This window comes from Mus musculus, chromosome 4 (assembly GCF_000001635.26).
Source record: "Mus musculus strain C57BL/6J chromosome 4, GRCm38.p6 C57BL/6J".
In the NCBI taxonomy this organism is placed as follows: domain Eukaryota; kingdom Metazoa; phylum Chordata; class Mammalia; order Rodentia; family Muridae; genus Mus; species Mus musculus.
Genome location: NC_000070.6, coordinates 154,171,255 through 154,197,884, shown reverse-complemented (window position 1 = coordinate 154,197,884; position 26,630 = coordinate 154,171,255). Strand labels below are relative to the sequence as shown.

General features: G+C 52.5%; 1 protein-coding gene across 3 annotated transcripts in view; it reads right to left on the bottom strand.

Annotated features, from left to right (window-relative positions):
* Window positions 1-26,630, bottom strand: part of Megf6 (multiple EGF-like-domains 6) — a 105,018-nt gene that overhangs the window by 77,837 nt on the left and 551 nt on the right. For all 3 annotated transcript variants that reach the window (XM_006538826.3, NM_001162977.1, XM_011250240.1), the window contains exons 2-3: window positions 20,712-20,846; window positions 15,118-15,227 (exon numbers count right to left, since the gene is read on the bottom strand). In XM_006538826.3, the coding sequence (XP_006538889.1) occupies window positions 15,118-15,227; window positions 20,712-20,846 (245 nt within the window). The remainder of the gene's footprint in view (window positions 1-15,117; window positions 15,228-20,711; window positions 20,847-26,630) is intronic.

The following is a 26,630-nucleotide window of genomic DNA, read 5'->3' as shown; positions in this document are numbered from 1 at the left end:
GGCTTCAGTTGTGCTGGAGGAGGACACAGACTGGAAGGTTAGCTGAGTGGAGACACTCTAGCCACGAAAGGCTGGGGAAGTCATCCTCGTCCTTCGTTCTGAGGTAAAAATTTTCTGTAATAAGGCGCTGCCCACATCCCTGTAAGTAGCCTCTTGCCTGCGCTCTCTAAGTAAGCCCAATAAATTCAGTGCTTCCCCGAGCTGCATTTTGACTTTGAGAATCATACTTTGTTTTGCCATTGGGGGAGGCTGTGAGGAGGGCATAGGCACTTATTTATCTCTTCCCAGGGAAGGAATGTCACAGCACCCCTAGTCTACCGACCCAGCCTTATACACCAATCCAGGTCTACAGTCCAATCTTTCACAGCCAATCCTGCACAACCAACCCTGCACACCCAACCCTGCACACTCAACTCTGCACACCCAACCCTACATGCCCAACCCTGCACACCCACTTTGTATCCTGTTCTACACGCTCACCCCACCTGTACCCTACTTGCACATCTATTGCACACACCCGTTCCTGTACACCCTACTGTATTGCCACCCCCTCCCCCCACCCTGCACACTAGACCTACACAAGCAACCTCTACTTCTCCCAGGCGATGAAACCCACCACTGTTTATCTACCTCTCCGTGAAGGCAGCTTCTACTCATGTGGCCACTATGCTATGAAGCTGACCGCTGCAAAGTTCAGAGGTGACACAGAGAAAGCCACGCTCACAGCAAGGATGGACTTCATCTCCTGGATCCACCCTAACCCCCACAAGGCTAGCCCCACGATGACAAGTCTGTAAATGTAAATGACAAGTCTGGAGCCCAGTGCCTATAAGCACATTGACACAGATGTCAGGACCTAAGATGCTTGTGGACAAGAGCCCCCGAGTCACGAGTCACCCATACTGAGAACAATGTGTATATATACATTATGTGAGCCCGCATAGCACACATTGCTATAAACCCAGGCCAGAGGCACACATACTACATGCTGAGCCTCCAACAATGATATAAATACAACTGAACTCTGACTGGCTGGCAGTGAGGCCAGGAACCCCTTACATCCACTCCAGCCCTTCTCTGGGAGCAACACCATCTGCAAACACCATGTCTGGACAATATGAGCTCTGAGGTCACAGCTGGGGAGCCTATCAGCGAGGCCCGAGTCACTCAGAGCCCCCTTTCCCCATCAGCATCAAACAGGCTGCCAGAGCTGGAAGAATCCACAGAAAAGGCCACACCAGGGTCAGTCATCCCAACTCCATCCACATTCTTCTACACACAGGCTACACACAGCCAGCGCCTGGCGCCTCAAAGGGACTCAAGTCACCAAGCTGGCACACAGCAGCCACCATTCAAACAAAGGCACTGGTGCATGCCACCATGGAGCAAAGAAAGGGCTATGCAGAGGGATGCAGAAATGCTTGCGATCCCTGCGCATGTAGACCCAGCTCCAGCAGCCTATGATCTGCTTTCTGGCCCTATAAGAAAAGAGAGGGACAGGGCCTAGATGCAGAAAAGCCCCCCTTTCTTTTTTTTTTAAGATTTTATTTATTTGATATATGTGAGTACACTGTCTCTGTCTTCAGACACACCAGAAGAGGGACTCAGAACCCATTACAGATGGTTGTGAGCCACCATGTGGTTGCTGCGAATTGAACTCAGGACCTCTGGAAGAGCAGTCAGTGCTCTTAACCGCTGAGCCATCTCTCCAGCCCCGCCCCCTCTTTAAGCCCTTTAAGCACTATCATGGCCTATGGCTAGTCAGCCCACCAGTCCTATGCCACACACTGTAACTTGAAGTGTCCCTCAGTCATGGCCATACCTAATCACAACTAAACAGGACCAGTAGGTGGAGCAAAATCCTAACTCATTTCTACAAGGTACCAAAGACAAGCCAAAGCCTGCTGTGGTGATTTATATATGCTTGGCCCAGGGCATGACATTATGGTGGGTGGGGTGGGGTGGTGGCTTTGTTGAAGTAGATGTGTCACTGTAGGTATGGCCTTTAAGACTCTCATCCTAGCTGCCTGGAAGCCAATCTTCTCCTGTTTGCCTGGATGCTCCCATGTTCTGCCTTGAAGATAATGGGCTTAACTCTGAGCCTGTAAGCCAGCCCTAATTAAATGTTGTCCTTATACAGGTTACCTTGGTCATGGTGTCTGTTCATAGCAGTAAAATCCTAACTAAAGCACCTGCCAAGACTCTATGATCCATACATGGAAGTCCTGAGTTGCTCATCTGTCAGAAGCCATCTAGGAAAGGCTATGGCAAGCAAGTGAGTTTTTGGAGACGGCCTACTGCTTCACATGGTTGTGACGGGTGAGCTCTGAGATGTAGGATCCTCAGAGACCTCATCCCAGGATGAAGCTTCTTGCTAATGATATACCTTTCCTGTCACTATTACACACCCTAATGATTCCTAGGCATTCATCCTCCCTATTGGGCAGATTTCCTATAAAATCAATATGAAGATGTACTTTCATGTAAGAATGCTATTTAGACAAATTGATGATTTCATAATTCCTGACAATGATTTTATAGAACTCCTATGTTGATACAAGTAATCCCAAGCCCCCTATAGAATAAGAGCCACAAATAGAGCCCTGTAAACCTGCCTGTGTCATGGGCTAATTGCATTGGGAAAAGGAAGCAGGCTTGGAATGAATTTATGATCAAGGAAAACATTCCTTCCAGGTTAGAAACGAGTGAGTCCACTATCTGGCAATTAAAGGCCGTAAACTGGAAGTAGACAATTTATTGTAGGTGTAAGGACAGGTAATTAAATATTGACTAGTCTATCTACACAAGACTTCAAAATAATGAGACACAAGGCAGATAAGTTGTCTCTTGACAAAACTATATTAAGACATAAAAATTATTGTTTTAAACTTATAATGAACCTATGAAGCTAGTAGCAGATAATGAATGTTACCTGTTTAATCTAGTATTCAGTTGGGTATCAGTCTTAATGGGAAGACATGTAAACAATTCTGTTGTAACCCCTTAAGTCTTATAGATCTATGACATTAACTATTGCCTTAAACTTACTATGAACTTATGAAGGTAAAAGTGTTTAGAAAACCATGTGATCAATTATCCTGAGAAAGTATAAATACTAATAACAACAGTAAAGAGTTGATGTTAGCCCTTCTCTGTTCAATCCAGTATGCATGTCTCTGTGTGTGCCTGCACTTTCTCTCTTTTCCTTCCTTCTTTCTTTTCTTTGATATTCTCTCTGGCTCAGAAAGAGTCAAGGAACTCTAAATCTCTCACCTGGCCAGCTTCAAAGAGAAAGGAACTCAAGCAACTAAGCTTTTTTCCTCTGCGGCTATCAGCAGAAGCTAAATTGCCAGAAACCAGTGGCTTTCAGCCACAGAATAGCAAGAGAGAGTTACATTGCCAGAGGCCATCAGCTTCTGGACCCTAGGATGGTAAGAGAGTGTTAAAAGGCCAGAGGTCATCAGCCTTTGACCCTCAGTTCATGCTGTGCCCACCTCAGCACCGGAATGCCCGGACAGGTCCCAGCCTACATCAGGGAAACAGCATTGAAGAGGGTAGAAAAGCAAAGCCTGTGCTTCCATAATCCTCACACTAGAGGATCAGTCTGGGCTTGCCATTTTGTCAAACAGGAGGCTCCTGATATCCAGAGACCTCCATACCAAAAGAGCCAAGGTGGCCACCCTTGGGTGGAAAACAGGTGCTAGCCAGACACCTGACTCCTTGGTCTCTGCTTAGGGGACAGGGAGGCCTGTCACATTAGCTCCAGTGGCCAGTACCCAAAAGCAGTCAGTGTTAGAGCAGGGGTCAGGGAGCACGACCCCTCCCCCATGCTAAAGCAGGTAATGTCTTCCTATTTCCTTCAGGCTGAGCCCAGCTCCATGTTAAGGGCCTGTTGCCCAAACTTCGTCCTCAAGAATCCCTTGTCTCGGGCTGGTGAGATGGCTCAGCAGGTAAGAGCACCAACTACTCTTCCAAAGGTCCTGAGTTCAAATCCCAGCAACCCTATGGTGGCTCACAACCATCCATAACAAGATCTGGTGCCCTCTTCTGGTGTGTCTGAAGACAGCTACAGTGTACTTACACATAATAAATAAATAAATAAATCTTTAGGGAAAAAAAAAAAAAAAAGAATCCCTTGTCTCCCTCCCAGGCCTTTTCCCACTCCCTGCCCAGAGAAATATCTAATTCTGGAACAAAGAGGAAAAGAAATGACTTCTAAATACTCTAATCAGACCCACTGCCTTGTCTTTGTGGGCACCACTAGGCTGTCCTGCCAAAAACCACCACCTATGAAAGGCAGGAACCCAGGCTGGAGAAATGGCTCAGTTAAGAGCACTGACTGCTCTTCCAAAGGTCCTGAGTTCAAATCCCAGCAACCACATGGTGGCTCACAACCATCCATAATGCGATCTGACGCCCTCTTCTGGTGTGTCTGAAGACAGCTACAGTGTACTTACATATAATAATAAATCTTTGGGCTGGAGCAAGTGGGGTTGGAGTGAGCAGAGGCCCTGAGTTCAATTCCCAGAAACCACATGATGGCTCACAACCATCTGTACAGCTACAGTATGTATTTATGTATTTTTATTTATACATAAAATAAATAAGTAAATCTTAAAAAAAAAAAAAAGTAGGGACCTCTATCCAGTGTACTGCAACTTCAAGTGTATTCCCTCTCTCCCTCCCTCTCTTTCTCCTCCCTCTCCCCTCTCCTTCCCCTCTCCCCCTCCCCCTCTCCTCCTCCCTTTCCTTCTCCCTCTTCCTTGCTCTCCCCCTTTCCCCTCTTCCTCTGTCTCTCTCTGCATATATGTGCGTGTGTGTGTGCATGTGTGTGTGTGTGTGTGTGTGTGTTTGAATGGTGAAATGGCAAGCCCAGACTGATCCTCTAGCGTGAAGACTATGGAGCCACAGGGTTTGGTTCTCTACCCTCTTCAATGCTGTTTCTCCGATGTATCGATATCTCTGAATACAGCTCAGATCTTGGCCTCCCTCCCTATTGGCAAACCCTTCAGCAGGGCTCTACTAACTTGTCACAAAACCCTGTACACAGTGGCCCTGCCTGTCACATCCCACTCAGCTCTCAGCCTGCTTCCTAACCCCTGCCTCATAGTGGGATGATAGCTAGCCTTCCCTGAGCCAGAGGCTCCCCAAAACAGGTGTCAGCCTCACCTGATCAAGGGCAGGACCTACACTGTAAAATGATGGCTGTCAGCCAATCAAGCGAATAAATGTGATGGTCAGGCAACGTGTCAGTTCATCTCAGGGAACAGGCAGGAGTCGACATTCAAAGGTGGGCACTTCCCATGGTGTGGCACACACGGCATAGATGGCACATGGGGTCATCTGCAGGAGATGACACCAACGCCCCGATTTTGAGATGAAGGTGCTTCAAACCGAGAGGCTTGAAATGAGCTACATTTCTGGTAGCTCACTGTGCTGGAGACAACCCACAAGGGAGACTCTCAGGGCTGGTGTGGGTGGCACAGACTCACATACTGCAGGTGAGGCAGAAGCCTGTGTCAGGGGCAGCAAATGAAGATCTCCCAGCCCTGCCCGGCTCCCACCAGGTGGGTACATAATAAGGACAGTGGCTTTGTGGGTAACTGTGTCAGGACAACATGACAGTGGCAACATCACCTTGTGCTCTCCAAGGTGTTGGCACTGAAGCCACAGGTTGCTGTATTATTGGACAAATGTCCCTTTGAGGTTTCTAAGGTGGGAGCCTGAGGAAGTCACACCTGAGGAGGTCACACCTGAGGAGGTCACACCTGAGGAGGCCTCACAAACAACAGACCTCAGCCTTACCTTCAGGAGGTACAATATCCCATAAGCAACAGGAGGCATAAAACTGTGAATAAAGAACACATAGTGTGTGTGTGTGTGTGTGTGTGTGCGCACACGTGAGCGCGCTATGTGTATATGTGGTATGTGTGTGGTGTATGTGGTGTATATGTGTGTATGGTATATGTATGGTGTATGTGTCTGTGTGCTGTATGTGTGAGTTATGTGTATGCTGTGTGTAGGTGTGTGATGTGTGTGGGGTGTGTGTATTGTAGTGTGTGTGTGTATATGTGTGATGTGTGTGGGGTATGTGTATTGTGTGGGGTGTGTGTCTGTGTGCTGTGTGTGTGTCTGTGTGCTGTGTGTGTGCTGTGTGTGTATGTGAGTGGTGTTTGTGTATGTGTGCTGTGTGTATATATGCTGTATGTGTATGTATGTATGTGTGTACGTGTGTGTGTGTGTGTGTGTGTGTGTGTGTAGTATATGTGTGTATGTGTATATGTGTGATGTGTATGGGGTATGTGTATGTGTGTGTGTGTGTGTGTCTGTGTGCTGTGTGTGTGCTGTGTGTGTATGTGTGTGGTGTTTGTGTATGTGTGCTGTGTGTATAAATGCTGTATGTGTATGTGTGTGTATGTGTGTGTGTGTGTGTGTGTGTCTGTGTGTGTGTCTGTGTGCTGTGTGTGTATGTGTGTGGTGTTTGTGTATGTGTGCTGTGTGTATATATGCTGTATGTGTATATGTGTGTGTGTAGTATGTGTGTGCTGTGTGTGCCTATGTGCTGTGTGCTATGTGTCTATGTGCTGTGTGTATGTGTGCTGTGTGTATTGTGTGGTGTATGGGGGGGGTGTATATGTGTGTGTAGTATGTGTGGGCTGTGTGTGTGTGTGTGGTGTGTGTATATGTGTGCTGTGTATGTGTTGATTTTAGCTCAGTGATGGAGTGTTTGCTCAGCAAGCATAAGGCTCTGGACTTGGTCCCTAGCATGGGCAGAGAAGGAGGTGACAGAGAAAGACCATCAGGTAGGCACTGTTGACAACCGACCACAGAAACTGAACCTACAGCATCAAGTATAGTAACATGCCGTATGTTATGATCACTATAAAAACACCAACCAATCTGCCGAACACCTGGGCTGGGCTGCCTAGAGGGCCTCCTCCTCGCTGCTGACTGGGAAGAGAGCCTTGAGAACTCCCTCAGAGTCTGAAACGCAAGGTCAGATGGAGGGACCTAAGATCATGACCTCTGATGCCCAGGCTCATGAAGGAACACTGTGAGTCCCCCATAGCTGGAGAACACTCCAGTGACCAGCTGCCCACTGTGTCCTCCCCTAATCCCGAGCCAGCCCCTGCTTACTCCTCTGTCTGGACTGCTGACACCTGAAACTTGCTGGGGTTGGTCTTGATCACATGCTACACCCAACAGCCTCCTCTCTACCAGGAACCTTATACATATGGAACCCATTTCAGACAGCCCGTGCTGTGTACTGCTGCTCTGGATATCCAGGAAAGGGCTAGGCAGGAATCACAGCCGAGCAAAGCCCAACCACAGATGGGCCACAGAAGATGGAGAAGGGTGCATCCCCTGCCCTCTGGCCTCCACCTAGGATTGAGCCACCTGCCAAAGCCCTCACAGTGAGGCCAGGCTGAAAGCCACACCAAGCTTGAGAGCCTGAGTTCTGTCAGTGGGAAGGTCCAGGGACACACACTTCATAAGGGAGAAGCCTACAGAACTTCAGGCCACCCAGTTACCCAACAACAGTTGATAGAGCATAAATAACATAGCCTGAGCCTTCCAAAATGAAGCGCTTCATTTGACACTCAGGACCACTCTGGGCTCCAGGTGGCTGGTGTCTCTTCCTGATCCCATGGCCTGTACCCCATGATGCAGACCCCAGAGTGAGGCCCATCTTCCCTGTCACAACAAATTCCCAGACTCCAAGCACAGTCACTATCAGTAGCTCCTAGAAGAGCTCTTGGGAGTGTGACTGAAGAGTGTAGCACTTGCCTGGTATATACAAGGTTGTGGGTTCCATCCGCAGCGTGGCAAACAGCTAACCTGACTATGTGGATAAGTGAATGGTGTTACACACACGCACACACACACACACCCTGACCTGAGGCCCTCAGGGAAATTCCCACAACTGTATCTCAGGTAACAGTGAGAGCTGCCCATGTAGATTTCAAGCAGCTTGGAAGTAGATTTCAAGCAGCTTGGAAGAGGCTCCCAGCTCTCATAGCCCTTCAGGGAAGCGCCTTTTCCTCCTGCTGGTTGGCTCCATCCAGCCTTGATGTGACTGTATGCGCCTGGTCTACTGTAGCTAGCTTGTTATGCTGTGTTTACTTGATACCCTGGGGAGGCCTGCTCTTTTCTGATGGGAGGCAGAGAGGAGGTGGGTCTGGGGGAGAGGGAAGTGGGGAGAAACTCGGAGGAGGAAAAGGGAGGGAAAAAGCAGATGGGACATATGAGAGAAGAATTTTTTTTAAATCTGTATTTAACTAAACTGTAAAACTTAAAATGAATGGATAAATTTCTTGATTAAGTAAATAAATCTTAAAAAAAAATTGCCATGGTCACAGTGTCTCTTCACAGCGTTGGAATACCGACTAAGGCAGGGAGTGTGGTAGAACATGCATATGTGTGTGAATTTACGTCATATAAGTGGGCACACAGTTACACAGGCAGGAGGCATCTTGGTGTGCACGAATCTATGTGAGGCTAGATACGGCTGGTTCACCCGGGTGGACTGCATGCAGTCCAGGTACACATGCCTGCACTGTGCCATGGGAACCTAACAGGGTCTCCGTGGTCACGTGACCTCTGCTACCTCAAGGAAACAACAAGAGCCGGTCACAGTGGTACAGTGTGGCCCTGTGGGCTCTGAGAACAGGTCTGGCATCCACGTGGGGGTAGGGAAGCCCAGGTCCTGGGAGTTGACATATCCAATTCCCACACTGGGGTGCAGGGCTGACAGGCAGCCAGAACGGAAACAGAGAAGGAAAAGCAGAAGCTGGGGCAGGAAGCAGAGGGGAGCCGCAGTCCAAGTGACCTTCCTGCAGTTCCTGACAAGCCAGCCGGAGAGACCCGGGAGTCCCAGGAGAAGACCTGCATAAGCCACCTGCCTGACACACCAACAGCTGGATACCCAGCTGGTGAATAGGGTCAGAGGCTCAGTGCCTCCTGGTCCCCATAGTGACAAGTGGCTCCACCTGCCTACGGATCTAAGAAAATGCCTGGCCTCTTTCTGGACAGCCTTGCATGTCACCCGCCCTAGCACCAAGGAAGCAGCAGTGGCCAGGGAAGGCCAGGACCCAAGGAAGTCTGAGTGGTCACACCACAGTGTCCTCCAGACTAGAGTTGCCAAGGCAGAGTCAAGAGACTGAACTCCCTTCCTACAGACACAGGGACCAGGGTGTGAGAGGCCCTGGGTGTCCAGTTCCCATCTGCCCAGCTGCCTCTCTCTCCCTTGACCGCTCTGACCACACTTCAGCTCAATGCTAGAATAAAGGGTTCCTGTCCAGGCCCTGCCTCAGCCCTCCACAGCAGTCTACACTCTTTACCCCCAACCTGTGCTAGCTCCGTTTTGGCCAGCGGGTGAGGACCAGAACCATGTGGTCAGTTAAATGGCACCTTGTAGCTGGTCCATGCTACTTTGTGGGCCCTGGACCCCAGATGTGACAGCTAGTCATGCCAACTGGGCACAATCCAGAATCACCCAGGGAAGAGAGACTCAGTGAGGAATGGTCTGGATGGCGTCGGCCGGGGGCGTGCCTAAGAGAGATTTTCTTGATTCGGTTAACTGAGATCCACCCAGAATGTGGGCCGCATCATTGCATTTCATGAACAAAACTGAGAGAGAGCTGAGAGCACTGACAAGCATGTATGTACATTCATATTCTCTCTGTCTCTCTGTCTCTCCCTGTCTCTCTCTTTCTGTTCTCCCTCTCCCTCTCCCTCTCACTCCGATGTCTCGACTTCTCTGCAGTGATGGGCTATAGTCTGGAACTGCGAGCTAAATGAACCCTGTCTTACTTAGGTTTCTACTGTGTGATAAAAACATCACAATCAAAACAACTTGGGGAGGAAAGGGATTGTTGCAGCATGTAGCGGGCTCACACAGGTGAGGTGTCTAGCCCATGCTATCCAAGACCTGCTTTCTTATACAACCCAGGAGCACCTGCCCAGGGGTGGCACCGCCCACAGTGAGCTGGCCCCTCCCATATCAATCATGACTCAAGAAAATGCCCTACAGACTTGCAGACAGGTCAGTCTGATGGAGGCATTTGCTCAATTGAGGCCCCATCTTCCTAGATGGCTTGTGTCAAGTTGATAAAACAAACAAGCAAAACAAAACAAAACAAAACAAAACAAAACAAAAAACTGAACCAGCACAAACCCTTAAGCTAATTTTGTTTTTTATCATTTTACCAGTGGAACTAAGATACTAACACTAGGGTGGTTTGTCACTATAAGATGCTCAGCTGCCATTGCTTCTGCCACAGCCACAGGAGTCTCCTCCCTCCACCATCCTGACCTCATTCTGTTAATGTCAGCCTCATTTCCCGGATCTATACCTCATACTGGCTATCCTGCCAGGTCTTACACAGGTCCACACAAGGTTACCTGCACACACAGGCTACCATGGACCTGGGCAGGGCTATCGCCACCTCCAGCTTCATCCTGCTCCTGCTCCTGGTCCACCAACACATTTCTCACTCGAGAGAACTGCCCGCCCTCCCAGGAGGCCATGTGCCCCACCCCATGCTTCCTCTGTTGCATGGCAACTGTGGAGTGGCGTACCCACACCGGTGTTCACTGGTACACGCATCGAGGCACTGTGCTACCTTGATACGGTGCTTCCCTTTCTGAAGATGGCCCTTGTCTTCAGTTTCGAATATGCTATAATAGGGAATCCACAATGCGTACCCTAGAGAGAGCTGCAGGCCTGGAGGCATAGCCTGATTAGTACAGTGCTTGTCTAGCATACACAAGGCTCAACACTCAACACCACAGAAGCAGGGCATGGTGGTGCACACCTGCCATCCCTGTGATTTGGTGGGTGGAGGCAGGGGGATTAGAAATTCAAGGTCATCCTCTGTTGCACAGTGAGTCTGGGGCCATCCTCGGATATGCACGACTAGCTTTGAAGGAGAGAGGGAGAGGGAGCCAGAGGCAGGCAGATTTCTGTGAGTTCAAGGCCAGCCTGGTCTATATGGTGAATTCTAGGCCAGCCAAGGCTACAGATTGATACTCTCTGTCTCAGAGCAAGAGAGTGAGGAAGGAAGAGATTGAGAGAGCGAGAGACAGAGACAGAGATGAGAGCAAGAACACAAGCCAATTAGACATCCTTGCAGAGTTCTTTCCCAGTGCCCTTCATACCCTATGGAGCTGAGGCAGCTCTTACCATTTGGCCTCCTCAGCCCAGTGGGCCCACACTCCTCAAGCCGAGCATCACTGAGAATGTAAGAGGGAGCCCAAACTACAGCTTCATCCCTGCAGGTCTCTTAGGGAGTGGACACAGCGGGATGGGGATCTGCTGCTAAGGACTGGCACCTTGATGGCTGTGTACCAAGCCCCTTCCTTTGGTGGAAGGGGGAGGGAGAGTCCCCACATAGACCCCCAGCAGCTATGGCTTAGATATTAGGAAAGTCCAGCAAACTTTGTCACCTACTTGGGATAAGAGCGGAATTCAGAGAAACAGGAAGCAGAAGGCAGACCAGCAGAAGGGGGTGCGGTCCAGCCGCACCCATGTCAGGGGGCCACAAGGGCTCTCGGGAAGCCTGGTAATTGGCCCCGACACCCCACCCAGCACTTTTTCTTTCTGGTCACCTCCCAGCCACAATCCCATAAAAGGTCCTGGGAGAAATCACAGCCCGATTAGCGGCTTCCTGCCATTCTCTGGCCTCCATCACTCCATCATCCCTATGCCAAACACTGTGAGGCTCAACGGACCCGCAGGCTGACACTGTCCCCCTACAATTTCCAGGTCGCATGAAGAAGGAAACTTCACAATGGCTGGGGAGGGGCTGGAGTTGGCAGCCGGGCCTCTGCCCTTCCCACTGGAGGGAGCTAGAGGTGAGAGAGGAATAGGGTGTACCCCAGCCCTTGAAATAAATGAGAATCTACCTCTCCTGCATGAGGACTTCTGACCCCAACTAGTTCTCGCTGTTCCTAGCTGGCGTGCTAACTGGGAGGGAGCTGTGGGCAGTAGTTTATCTTCACAGCTGACCACAGGGACCCAGACCCTCTAAGGGCTCCAGGCACTGAGAGGATCCGGAGACTTACACTAGAGGCAGAAGCCCTCTCCGCCTGCACCTGTCCTGGCCTCTCACTCGCAACAGTGGGAAGCAGAAGCAAGGCTGGAATGAGGCTTCTCAGGGTCCCTAGGTCACAAGATGGAGAAATGCAAAGCCAGACGGCTGCAAGGAAACCTCTGTAAGTATTTGAGCTCCACAGACCTCACAAAGAAGGGAGGAACTACCCTAAACTGCTAAGCTGTTCTGGCAGATAATCCCCAGGTCCCATCTCTGGATGTCATGGCTTGACACAGATCCACCTGAACCCTCAGCAAAGTGACCCTGTGTGTTATCATCCCCCACTACTAACAGGTATCCAGATCTCCTTTAATAATAGCTGGACATATGGACACTGTTTGAGCTCCTACTGTATACCACCCAGTAGTCTCCATGAGAACTATGTCCACATACTCATTACGTCCACAGTTCTGAGATGGGCATTGTCAGACCTGTGTCACTAGCCCAAGCCTTGGGGACTGACACTCCACAGATCACAGGGCATAGAAGGAACTAAAGCCAGGGCTTCCTGCCTCCCTTGCCTGGCTCATACAGGGTAGGCACCTAGCCTATTAGTGGCCGCTTGTCGCACATTCCTGCCTGGCCCAATGCCTCCACACACAGGCCTTCAGAGAGGCATGAGGGTGTGGCCAACAGCATGAGGCCGGCTCCAGAAGGACAGCTTTGAGAGGGAAACACAAACTGGATGTGGGACCCAGACCATGACCAAACCCCTGCAGACCCTGCCAACCAGCCACTCCGGGATGTTCCTCACCTATCTCTAAACCCCCTCCCACACTAACCATCTGCTTACTCTCATCCATGGGCTCCCCAAAGCTGGCACTGTCCCTAAGATCCCCCTACACACACACACACACACACACCCCAAGCACCAGCACTGAGAAGCTGACGAGAAAGAAAATGGTCGTCAAAGGAAGGAGTCTGTGGCCACCAGGGAATGTGCTGGGCCTCCAGGCCCTAAGGGAGGGGACAGGCTCAGGTTGACACCTACACCAACCTCTCAAGGATGGGAACCAGACAGTGATAAACAAGGAAGGCGAAGAGTATCCGGAGACAGAGATGCTGGAACACAGGCTCTGCCGGGACCATTAAACAAACAAGGTCAGACCAGGAACTAGGAGAGACCTTCGTTGAAAACAAGCTTCAAAACAAACAACTACGGAAAGCTCGGGCTCAGGCTCTGGGTGGACATCCTACAGTGGCTCACAAGCCGTGTGACAGCCGGAACCCCACTGGTCTCTGGGAGATGCCCAGGGGAGGTGTCCCACAGAGACCACAGCCTCACTAGTGCTGGGGGACCCTGCTCCCAGGCCAGGAGTTACAGCCACCTGAGCTCTCGGAGCTTCCAAGTGTAGGTTACAGCCTGGCATCTGGCTCACTCACAAACAAGTGCACCTGACAGGACAGGCCCAGTGCTTCCATTAACCAGACTGGAGACAGAAAGGTGTTCATGGCCATACTCACGGCACTGCCACAGATGTTACCCCCGTCATAATGACCTCATTGCCTACAAAAGCCAGCACCTGTACCCTAACTCTATCGCACAGCAGGGAGACAGCCAGCCTGTATGGATGAGTCAAGCCTGGCTTGGCCTGCCTCTGCCCACCTTCACCCTGGGATGTTCACCAGATCTCAGGTTATGACTCAAAGGGGACATGGGGCTACAGGCTGCCATACTTTCTTTCTCCACCCCACCATCCTGCCCATCACAACCAGAAGCTATACATGAGCCCTGTCCTCTGGTCCCAGTACACCCCAGAGCCCCACCTGCCTCCCATCCACCCATGCTCTATGCTCCCCTACTGTCTCATCCCATTAATGGCACCTCGTCTGTCAGGCCCAGGGGACACCCCCCTCCCCAGAGCAGAAACTCAGGGGACTTCAATGCCTGTGCCCCCCCACACAAGCCACAGGAAGCAGGGACACAGCAGACAGACACAGAAGAAAGGGAGATTCTGGTGTTGGGCCAGAATACCCCAACCTGAGGGAGTGCTGGCCCATGGCCCAGTCTTGTCACCTCCAGGCTGGCCTCCTGCCCTCTTCCCTCTCTTCCCTTCCGGAGAGTGACTCACTTCCCTCCTGGAAAAAAATCAGCAAGCATTCCCTTCTCTGGTCCCTATTTCTCACCAGAGGTCACATCAGGACGAGAAGCTAAGTTTCTAATGGTGGGGACGTGGGGGAGCCAGAATCCCATCACGCTTAACCTTCAATGTGAGGAGTGTGATTCCCAGACATACCAGTGGCTTCAGGAATGGCCCCTCCAAAGGAACACCACTCTTGCTTGCCAGCCACCTGTCTCCACATCCACTGACAGCCACCTGTCCCCACATCTGCCAACCATTTGTCTCCACATCCACTGGCAGCCACCTGTCCCCACATCCACCTGCCAGCCACTTGTTCCCACATCCACCTGCTGGCCACCTGTCCCCATATCTACCTGCTAGCCACCTCTTCCCACAGTCACCTGCCACTTGTTCCCACATCCACCTGCTGGCCACCTGTCCCCACATCCACCTGCCAGCCGTTCTCACATCCACCTGCCAGCCACCTGTTCTCACATCCACCTGCCAGCCACCTGTTCTCACATCCACCTGCCAGCCACCTGTTCTCACATCCACCTGCCAGCCACCTGTCCCATACCTGTATGCCAAGGCCTTTCCAGCAGCTGTCACAGCCATGCTCCATGGACAGGACCTGTTTCTTTGTCCCAGGTATGGGCAGATGCTCAGCTCTGCTTCTTCCCTCCTAGGGAAGCACCAAGCCAGCTCTGCCTCCTCCAGCTCTACCAAACTATACTGGAACTTACTGCCCCTTTTCTGTCTGAATTCTGCTCCAACAGAAGAGGGCAGGCAGAACTGTAGTACTGGAGGTCCCTGGGCATCTCTCATGTGGCTGAAGGCAGAGGCTAGAAGTATAGAAGCTATGGGCCAGCACCTAGAGAGTCAAAGCTAGGCAGATGTCCCCATGACACATCCTCTGTTCAGAGTCTTCCTGGTACCAGTTGAGAGAGAGTGACACTCACCTGAGAGGCAGCCTTCCTGGCCAGGCTTCTGGCTCCAGCCAGGACAGCACCTGAACACAGTGCGAGCCTCTGTGGCATACACCTGCCTGTAGCTCATATAGTACACAGTCCTGGAACAGAAGAGACAAGATGTATTGATTGATCAGTATGGGGTCAGCACTTCAGCTCATATAGCATCCCAAAGATAGGTGCTTGCCCTCTCAGAGCACCCTAGATAGGTGCTTGTCTATACAAGGTGAGCAGGCTGGGGTGCCCAGGGAACTGGGACCCCACATACCAGTGCCTGGCTCCTGCTGTCTGCCTTCATCACAGGGTGGCTCACAACAGCCCACTGGGCTACTGGAGGGTCCATCCTTCCCACCTCTGACTGCCTCAGCCTCCTTTCCTTGCTCCAGTGATGACCGGTGGCTGCTGTTGCTGGTCATGAGCTCCATCCAGTCTGGTCCCTTTGTCTGTCACTTCTGACACTAGGTTTGAACACTGACTCCCCCAAATCCATGTCTGCCTACAATGGGACTCACCTAGGGAAGAAAATCTATTGACCCCATCATCAGTTAAGATGGGGACACACGGGGGTAGTGAATGGAACCCTGAGAGATGGGGCAACTACTGACACCCCAAGATAGACCTGACAGGATAGCCAGTGGCACAGAGCAGGGAACGGAGACAGCTGCTCCCTCAGAACTTCAGCCCTAAACTGGGACTTCCAACTTAAAAAACTTTCTTGTCTTTTTAATTTTTATTTTGTGTGGTGGGTGCACACATGCGTGTCATGCACATGTGGAGACAATGTTGAGTGACTTCCTCAGTCTTATTTTTTTCCACCTTTTAAATCGGTCTCTCACTGAACCTGGAGTTCACCAATTGCCTAGCCTGGCTGGCCAGCAAACCCTAGGGACCCAACTGGCTTTGTCTCCTCAGCACTGAGTTGCAGATATGCAATGCTATGCCTGCCTAGCATTGTTTATGTGAGTTCTGGGGCTCTGAACACAAGTTTCTAATGCTTGCATGACAAATACTTCACCAACTAAGCCATCTCCCAAGGCCCCTCCAGAGCTGTTTTTAGGCCACCTGACTTTGTCACAACAGCTCTAGGAAATGAACACAGATCTAGCTTCGCACATGCCCCTGGGCTAGACTGTGAAACTTCCAGGTTTGTAGAGACAAGCTGCAAAGTAGACATAAAGAGGGACCAGGAACAGTGAGGTGGTGGTGGGAAAACAGGTAGAAAGAAGATGGTGACTCCCACCTCCTCCATCAGCCTCTAGCCTGCAGGGTCTACAGCCACAGGACCTAGGCCAACAGTCACAGGTCAAGGTCCCTCGAGACCCTGGGGAATGGTCAGGTGGCCCAGGCTGTATCTCCAGGTGACAAACCAGCCTGTGCTTTCTGGGGCCAGCACACCAAAAGCCATGTGGCCCTAGGCTCTGTCCAATAAACAGGGCTGAGGCCACTTCCCGGAAGCATGTGTTCCTGAACAAACTCTCCACATAGAAACTCTGGGAGTGCCTTACAAAATACCACCTTGGCAGGACATGAAACCACTTGCCCGGACAGAAACTGACCACAGTGTGAACAATATTTGGCAGCGATAGAGCACTAGAGCCTGGCCATCGTAAATATTTATCCCCTTGCCTGGGCTGCAGACAGGGCTGGGCTACGTGCGGCTCCCCCCGGACACTCCTCCACAAGGCCCCTGGAGGAAAAGATTCTTGGAGAGGCCAGGCAGCCATGAGAACCAAACCTAGCTCAACTTCAGATAGCACCAGCTCACTTGGGCTCTGTGGGGCTGGAGGCTGTTGGGGACCATGTCAGAATGGAAAGTTTTGGGACAATGTAGGAATGGAGGCTTATGGGGCCGTGTCAGATTTGAGGCTGCTGTGGCCATGTTAGAATGGAGGCCATAATACTCTGAGCTTTCCAAGAGGGGTGCAGGCCCCATGATTTGAATGCCAGCTCCTTCCATTCCCTCTCCCTTCCTTACTTTCTCTAAGTGACTCCTCATTACCCCTCAAAGGACCTCTTTATGTAGCTTAGAGAGTTCCCAGCCTGGTGGCCTGGATGTCCGTCTGACATGTCAGGAAAGACTCTCTCACACAGAGACTCTTGAACTCCCTCTGGCCTCTCAGGCTGATGATGTCAGCATAGCCTCACCTGTCTTCGGTGAGGCCACACACCAACACCAAGCGCCCATTAAAAGGCGGTAGCAGGAGCCATGAAGGAATGGCCTAAGCAGTCGCCTTAGCTTCATCCAGGTCAGTACAGATGGGAAAACTGAAGCCAGAAAAAGTTCTCAACCTGGCCAAGCAAATTTAGTCTGAGGGGCTGGGATTCCAGTGCATCCTGGGATGTCTGCTGTGGGATGCCACATGTGCTATTGCTGGGTGGCGCTGGCTACCACTGGCCACCACGTATACATAGGCAGTAAAGGTTTTGTTTTTTTGTTTTTGTTTTTGTTTTTTTTTTTTTTTTTGCCAAGATGAGGTTTTGAGAGTTAACCAATCAGATGAGAGACAAGTTAACCAATCAGATGAGAGACAAGTTAACCAATCAGATGAAAGAGAAGTTAACCAGATGAGAGACATGCAAATGAGGTAGTAAGCATAACCCATGCATAACCAATCCGGGTGTGAGACACGCCTCTCCTAGGCCTATATAAGCAGGACAAGTTCTGGGCTTGGGGTCTCTTCGCCTCTGCAATCAAGCTCTCCCAATAAACGTGTGCAGAAGGATCCTGTTGCAGCGTCATTCTTGCTGGCGAGTCGGGCGAACACAAGAGTCTGCCCCATAAGAGCTCAGTGTTCCTCCCCTCCCCCCCCAAAAAAAAAACAACAACAAAAACCTAGGGACTAGGGGAACTGCTCAGTGGTTGAGAAGGGATACTGTGAAAGCAACAAGACTAAGTTCAAACCCCCAACATCCATGTAAATGGCTGAGCATGGCTACACGTGCATGTGAACCCAGCACTGGAGGAAGGGGTTGAGCCAGGGAGCTCACTGGTCAGCCAGCCTCGTTGTGCAGCGAGTTTCCAGCTTGGTAAGAGAGCCAAAGAAAGAGAGAAAGACAGAACAGAGGAACCCTCTGCACTGACTGGTTTTGTGTGTCAACCCGACAAGCTGGAGTTATCACAGAGAAAGGAGCCTCCCTTGAGGGAATGCCTCCATGAGATCCAGCTGTAAGGCATTTTCTCAATTAGTGATCAAAGGTGGGAGGGCTCATTGTGGGTGGTGCCTTCCCTGGGCTGGTAGTCCTGGGTTCTATAAGAAAGCAGGCTGAGCAAGCCAGTAAGTAACATCCCTCCATGGCCTCTGCATCAGCTCCTGCTTCCTGACCTGCTTGAGTTCCAGTCCTGACTTCCTTTGGTGATGAACAGCAATGTGGAAGTGTGAGCCGAATAAACCCTTTCCTCCCCAACTTGCTTCCTGGTCGTGATGTTTGTGCAGGAATAGACACCCTGACTAAGCCACCCTCTATAGCAGCACAATCGCATCACGCTCAAAGCCTGACATTACAATGTACAGTGATGTCCCTCGGGTTTGGGTGCCCTCTCAGCCCACTGGTGACCCCACAGGTGGCTGAATTCATCACTTGGCTGTGTTACATGCTCAGCCTGCTGGAGGGCCAGCAAGACTGACAAGAGAGCTCACTGTGCCTCATCCCCTTGCAGTTAGACTTAATGATGACACATTATTTGACCTCACTCCCATATTAAACACCTGTGCCACTCAGGCCAGGCTCAGAGTACGCCCCAATGTGGCCTCCGTTCGTGAACCTAGGAAGAGAGACAAGGCCCCAGGGCTCTGGGTGGAAATGGAGGCCCCCACATGGTGGGTCTTTTCCAGTGGGGGAAAAACAATGTCCCTCTGGGTCAGGCTCTAGAGAAGGGAGGGTGGTCTTGGGTTGGCTTAAGAGGAATAAGCTGAGGTCAGCACATCAGGACAACTGTCCCAGATGAGGACTGGGGGAACTTTCCCAGTGCTTGGGAAAGACAGCAAGAAAGATGGCAAGGTCTCCAGCATGCCTGTGTTTGCTGTGCACAGGCAGCTGAGGTGAGCCTGGCTGGTGTGTGTACCTTCTAACCTCCATGATTGGACCTGTCATCCTCTAAAGGCACACAAGCAAATGACTCAGGGTCACCTCAGAGTAGGAAGGGCGAAGGAGGAAAACAGGCCGGTGTCCAACAAAGAGGATGCCCCCAACTGTAGCAGACAGCTGCTCATCCGTAGCGTTGGCCCCTACCTGGAGCCTAGAACCCGAAATGCCACATGGGACCCCCACCTGGGGCGAACTTCTATGTTTCAGGCCAGAGTGTGGGTGAAGGGAACCAGATGCCTTGAACTGGGCAGAAATGATGAGGGGTCCCAGAACCTGGACACAAGCCATCTTGAGATATCCAGAAAACCCTGACACAGACTCTACACCAAATAACCATCTTCCACGCCTACCCACCTGGGCTCTGCCCCTCCCACACACACGCACAGAGCCAGGGAAGTGTGGCCCTCCTGGATAGTAGGTCATCAGCTACTTTGGACCCCTTGACTGTCACAGAACCTCCAGCCACAGGGCCCAAGGGCTTCCAGCCACCATGTCTTTCACAAGCTATGAGCAGGGAGACATAGCATGGAGGATCAACCCCTGCTTCACCCACATGTGCACGCAGGACCATATGAAGGGTGGAAGGAGAGGTACAAAATGTTGACCTCTGAGAATGGGAGGCTCCTCTTGACCCTCGGTCTCTGGGCCTGCAGCCTGTCACGCCATGGGGGCAGGAGCTGGCTGTGCTCTGCAGGCCTGAGCAGCATGGCCCACCCAGGTCAGCTGCTACAGCCCCCCCCCCCCCCATCCCTCATCACTTCCCACATCCAGACATTACCACAGGCGTCCTAGGCTATCCTGGGCAAGGACTTTTTCCATTGCTATCCTCCACGAGCCCTAATGGACAGCAAATACACACTAACGCTCGAGCGGCCCCTGGAGCTCCTTGGTCAGGCAGAGCAGGCCCAGGCACCCTATGAACCCCAGGCCCAACAAGAGCACTGAGAATTCCTGCTGAGCACACTGCTTCCTTGTCAGAGACATTCTTGCCCTGGCCAGGGCTGCAGCCAACTCTACCACTTCCTCCGCACCCAACGATTCCACTCTGTGCTGCTCCCCACCGCCCAGCCGCCCAGCTTCCCCCCAGGTAGGCCCTGCAGAGGGCAGCTATGCAGAGGCACTCCTTAAGTTTGAGCTTTAAATAAAACGTTGAGCAATAACGTTTTCACAGGCTTGGGCACTAGGCCCAGGGGTCAGCTGGCTGAGCAGGAATCTCCAGCTGGAACCTCCTCTGGCTGAGCTGGAATTCTACCTTCTGGCCAATCAGCACTCATCCCCTGAGGGTCCGACCACCACCGGGGCTCCTCCCCAGCCTCACAAGTGACCAGGCCTGCCTGAGCAGGCCTGCTAGAATCTGGGGTGAAAGGCCATGCCCTCAGTAAAGGGAATGGGGTCAAACCAAGGCAAGGCCCCAGTCCTAGCTGCCTGACCCTAAAGGTCACTGCTGCTGCTCTGAGCTGAGAACTGGTCCCCATTAGTTCAAGATCTCCGCCACGTACCTGCGCTCTTGGCCAACACACCATGCCTGCTGCCCGCAGCCCGACCTCCACACAGGCACTACGCGGCTGAAGGCTTGCACACAAGGCTGGCGGTGGCCCACCAGGGTCAGCTTCTGTTCTGCACACACGTGGGGCCTGGAAAAAAAGGACAATGACATTCAACTTCTCTACTGGCAACAGCTATGCCTCTACACCTATACTAGGTATCCAACTATCCCATGCTAGACCATAGCTCATTTGCCCACCTGGCATCCACTTGGGACTCCAGGACAAGGAGACTAAGAAGGAATGAGAGCCACCACATCATCCACCGGGATCCTGAGCTGCATGGGGCTGTCCCTAATAAGCTTCAAGGTAGGCAGAATCTGCTGTCCCCTGTGGACAACCCAGGAGCTCAGGGCAGAGGGGACTTACAGGTCTTGTTGGAGCTCAGGCTTGTCCCCAAACTTCAGGCCTCAGAACATCCTCCCTCTCTCCTGGTACCTCAGAGTCTCCCTGGCATCCTCGGACTACATAGGGGTATGTGACGTGACCCAGGAGTAGGGATGGGGACAAGCAAGTCAACAGAAAACCAAATATCCACCCACACCTGGGACAGTGATTCTTTTTACATTTCTGCCCTCCACTCGGCCCGGAAGCCAGCCTAGGGAAGCACAGTGCCAAAGGTGGGAGGCCTAAGACAGCCCTCCAGGCCCACCAAGTGGAAAAAAGGTTCCTGCCCTGTAAGAAAAACTCAGCCGGAGGGGCAATCTGCAAATGTAGAGCAGGAAACATACACAAAACTCAGGCTCGCTCAAGCCTGAGGGACCAGAGGGTACAAAGGCGAGTTGTGGGACCGAAGACAAGACCCACTGCTTTGGACCTGGCCTGGGAAGCAGGTGAGTACCTGACACTGCCCAAGGAACAATAGGGAACGTTCGACCTGCATGGCCAGGCTTTGAGCTCAGTCCCTAGCACAAAGCACACTCACACAGACCAGAGTAGCTTTCCAATCTGGTGCGTACTTACAAAAAACCTGGCAATCCTCTACACACAGCCCCTCCCTCCCCCTCTCTCTCTTCAGGGCACAGAGTAAGCAGGGGTCACCCATTCCTCCTACCCTAGCTGAGGTCCCTGCTCCATCAGGGGCCTTGCCTCCGGCCTCTGCCTCTACCCCCATACTCCTACAGGGCCTCGCTCATCACAGCGACTGCTGGGTGCTGTCCAAAGTTCAGCACTTAAGAGACGGAGACCACCCCAACCATCAGCTCTGGCCGCAGACCAGCCACCCCCAGACGGATGTTCTGACCCAGAGGTCTTTATTTTTGCTCTTTCCCTGGCTCTGCTGGGTGGGAAGCCACCCCCACAGGGAAGTGCACGGACCAACTGCAGACAAGATGAAAGTACAAGACAGACATCAGGGGCTCCCAGCCCTGAGCAGGTCTGCACCTGCCCAGCATGAAGCCAGGTCATCTAAACCCTAGCTATCCATCAGTCACAGCACAGCCATAGGCACAGGGCTGTCATAACTCATCCTACAACCTCCTGAGGGACAGTCCCCACTGTACTTCCCCCAGTCTCCCAAACCTCCCATCTAGGGCAGAAGCAGCCATGCCAAGCCTGGGGTGAGTGCAGGGGACAGACTCTCAGGTCCCAGGATGAAGCAGTGGGACCTGGGGTATGCTGTAAACCCCACATGTGCACTGTGGCTGTGGATGCATGTGGCCAGGCGGGACCCCATGGCCAGGCGGGACGGAGCAGCTGTGAAATTCCAGAACCTGATGGGAAAGTTTTTTTTGTCACTTCAGAGTCAGTTCCCCAGGGGACAGACCCCCACCCCTCACCCTCTGCCTTGCTGATACCAGGCACCCTCTAGGCATCACCCCATGAGGTGCCCCTTTCACCACCAGAAAGAAGGTGGCAGTGACTCCCCGAATTGTTTTAAGACCACTTGCTAATCAGACATGGCTAGCACCTGGACCCAAGACCCAGCCTCTTCCTGAGCTGTGCTGTGCCTCTCAGATAGATGGCCAGCTAAAAATATTGAACCCAGACTTTTAGGCCTGTTGTGAGCAGAGGATCCCAGGCTAAGAGTATGGGGACAAAGCCAGGGCAGGGTTTTGCGCAGGGCAGTAGTCCCCACACAGGGAAAGCCCTCCTCAGCCTTCTCTGGCCTGCCCTCACTTTTGACCCTTGTGGCCTCCACTTTGCTGTGTGCCCACAGGAGACTGCCCTCTATGGGACCCCTGAACATATGGAAGTTCCATTGAACACACACACACACACACCTGCCCTCTAGCTAGTGGTGAGTGTAGCTGATTGGAGGCCAACAGGAGATGGGGCCTAGGAGAAGGGACACCGAGTCTGTCTCCCCAGCTACTTAGAACTCTCCCTGACAGTGGTGGCTGCTCTACTATGACCACAGAGTAGCTCTTCTCTCTCTCTCTGTCTCTCTCTCTCTCTCTCTGTCTCTCTCTCTCTGTCTCTCTCTCTTTGTCTCTCTCCCTTTGTCTGTCTGTCTGTCTGTCTGTCTGTCTCTCTCTCTCTCTCTCTCTCTTTCTCTCTCTCTGTTCCCATACCTGGTCTGCACCTAAGGCCTTAGAGAGCAACATGGCTGGTATGAGAACATCTGTGACATGTAGAGAAATGTCACTGGCTCCAACCATGTGACGAGGGTCTGCAGGAATCTACATAGACAGGAGAGCAACCCAGAGGCTTCAAAGCTCTTACAAGAGCCCAACAGGGCAGTTCAATGGCATGAACGAGGGGCTGGGATGGCACAGTGCCTCTTCTAGGAAGTGTGGGCAAGCATACATGGTGGGGGATTCAAGCTCCTCAGCAGGTCAAAGGCATCTTTCTGTTCCTTGCCCTCTCATGCAGCTTCCCACCAAGGCAGGAAAGGAAAAGCCCAAACCACAAGGTGGACCCAGTGCCATCAGAGGGAGGGGACCTCGGCCCAGCTGCAGAGCCTCTGATGAAGGATGGAGTGAGGCTCCAAGAAGCTGGCAGTCTTTGCAGGAGTTAGAGGCCAGGGAAGCTCATGGCAATGACGACACCTTTCACCAAGGTGTGGAAGCGGGAGGCACACTGTCTCTGTAGCTTCAGGAGGAGGATTTGTCTATACCTCCCTCATTTGCCTCATTTGCCTCATGGATCACCCCTGGCCTGGGTACAGCGGGCACACGGGGAAGTGTCAGGCTTTGAGGATAGGAGCCCAGTGGTTGTCTGGGGCATGTCAACACTATGAAAAGGCAGATCAGAGAGAGACCCTCAGGTGCCTCCTGCCAGGCACATGACCAGCACAGGATGCTCAGCAGACACACAGTCCTTCCCCTGCTACACACACACACACACACACACACACACACTCCACCCCTCCCCCCACCTCACTCTGTAGGCACAGCAGCTCCTGTCTTCTGGGGCATCTGGTCATTCACCATCCAACGTCCTCACATCCTAAAGAGGGGCTACTTGAGAGATAAACTAGAGGAAGCCTCAGTCTCAGAGAATGTGGCTGTTTAAGCCCTCCGGGCCAGTATGCCCAAAGAGCACCTTGCAAGATGGAACTTGAGTTGGTGGGGATTGCCTCCTACCTGCCTGGGTAGTAGGAGAGGGTCAACATCGTGAGCTGATTCCAAAGCCCCAGCACTGGGTTTCTCAGCCTAGCTGCCCAAAGGGGCTCCAGACTGGGGGAAGCCCTGTGCTTTGAAGCTGTATGTGAACAAGCGGCTGGCGCAGCCTCAAGCAGAGCTGGTCGGAGCTTCAACACATGGGCAACCTCTCTCCATCCTCCACAGGGCTGCAGGGAAGCCCTTAAGGAGTGATGCCAACCCTACGCTGTTCAGCAATCATTCCCACCCCAGCTGAAGCAGGCAGGTCATACTTCCTCCAAGCTGAAAAGTCACTTAGAGGCAAAAAATAAGTAGGTGGCCATGCTCCACCCACTGACTCTGAGCACCTGTGGTCAGCAGCAGCCAGAGAATCACCCACGCTGTTCCAGCAGACTCATGGGGGTCTACGGGGCACCTGGGATGGGAGTGAGAGCTGCTCTAGAGCCCACAGAGGCCCATGGCTTGCACACCAACTGTAGGGGGCCGTGGGCAGGAGGGCAAAGTACTGTGAAAACTCTGCAGTTATCAGTTCAGGAAAACTGGCCAAAGAGGTGCGGCAGCTGTGCCAGGCCCTGCCAGCTCATCAGAACTCCCCAGGAGAGAAAGGCAGCAGGGCAGAGAGGATCAGCCAAGAAGTATTTCCTAGGGTCCTCGGCTGCCTTCCCAGAACCCCTCCCCTGCTCCTCCAAGGAACTAAGAGCAAACCTGCGAGGTCACCTCTAAAAGCTGGTTCTCATGGCTTCCACCTGCTGTGCATGTGTTCAGCAAATTAAGCAGCCCCTCCTACAAAGCCCACGGAGATAAATCACCACTGGTCTGGCCAAATGAAACTGCCTCGATGGCCCAGCCAGCTAGAGCCCATGTGCAGATGCCCAAGAGATGTAGGTCTGGGGAAGAGAGCCAGGGTTTTAGCCCAACCTGGAACTCAGACCCACCCAAAGTGGACAATCTGAGAACACAGGTTTATTGGGACACAGAAGAGCCAGCAAGTGGATGCACAGGCTGCAGAGATGCAGCCACTTCTGCAGGAAGAAGGGAAGGCAGTCTCTGGAAATTGCATCAAGAGGAAGAAGAGTCAGGCTCTCCCGCTACCCATTCACAGCTAATTCCAACAGCTTTTTTAACAGCTAAAGGCTTCCTGGGCCCAGGTGAGCAGGACACAGGCAGCAAGCCCTTGGCTCCACTCCCAGGGAGATCAGCAGGAACGGACAGAGCAGGGTGGGGAACCCATAAAGGGCCAGCAACAGTTTCCACTCGTGCCAGATTGCATCCACCCAACCTCGGGAAGACCGTGTCTGCAGCCCCTCTCAACCATGAAAGAGACAGGCAGGCTGGCAGCCCTAGCCCACCACGCTTAGTGCAATAATCATTCTAGGACCGAAGCTCCCTAGGAACAAACTCAGTTAAGAGGAAGGAGCAGCGGAAGTCGGGGACATAGGTTGCTTCTGTTCATAGACGAGAGGACCCCAACTCAGATCCAGCTCTTTTTTGTAATGGCCACAAAGACCAAAGCAAGACCCAGGGAGGAGGTCCCGAGGGCACCTGTCCCAGTAGGAAGCTTGTCCTCTCATTCCCCAGGGAATCATGACACTGTCCTCACGGCCAGGTACATAGTGGACCGGTCAGTGCCAGCCCTGGACAGAAGCAGCAAGTCTCCTCTGTGGGTGAGAAGATGCCCGAACTGGCAGAATGGAAGCCCCAACCAGGGCCTGAAGGGTCCCTGGTCCACTCCCCGTGCCGCCCCAGCAGCCTTGCCAAGTTTACAAGGCTCCACCTTGCACCCTGCGGGGAAGGGCTGGTGAGGGGGGGCAGGCCTCTCATCTGTACATCCACTCTCAGTCTCACTTCGCACCAGTTTTCCTTTGAGGCCAACAGAGGGGGATCGCTTTGCAGTTTAAGAGAGACCGCTAACCGGCCTGTTGGGGAATCATCTTTCAAAATTAAATCCGTCGCCGCTGGCTCCCTGACCCTCTCTTCCTGCCCATTCTAGTACTGAATTCCTTCTCCCGAGGCCCCAGAGCGCACGTGTTTAACACACAAAACAGTGCTGGCAGCCCCCTCTGGGCACCCCCGCCCCTGCGCAGGCCCTCGGACCCCAGGAGACTAGCTTGGGGAGGAAGTGGGACCAGGCTGCTTCCTCTCGGCCGCCTCCAAGCTGGCTCCCCAGCTGGACCCTGCGCCGCAGGGGCTTGGATTCCTCACCTCTCCGGAGTTCGGCATCCGTCTAAGTCTGCAGGACCCTTGCTGCAGGGGCGGGAACCCGGAGGCTATGGGCCCTGCGGCAGACTCGAGGGCACCAAATCCAGTCCGGGACCCCGGGTCTAGACCA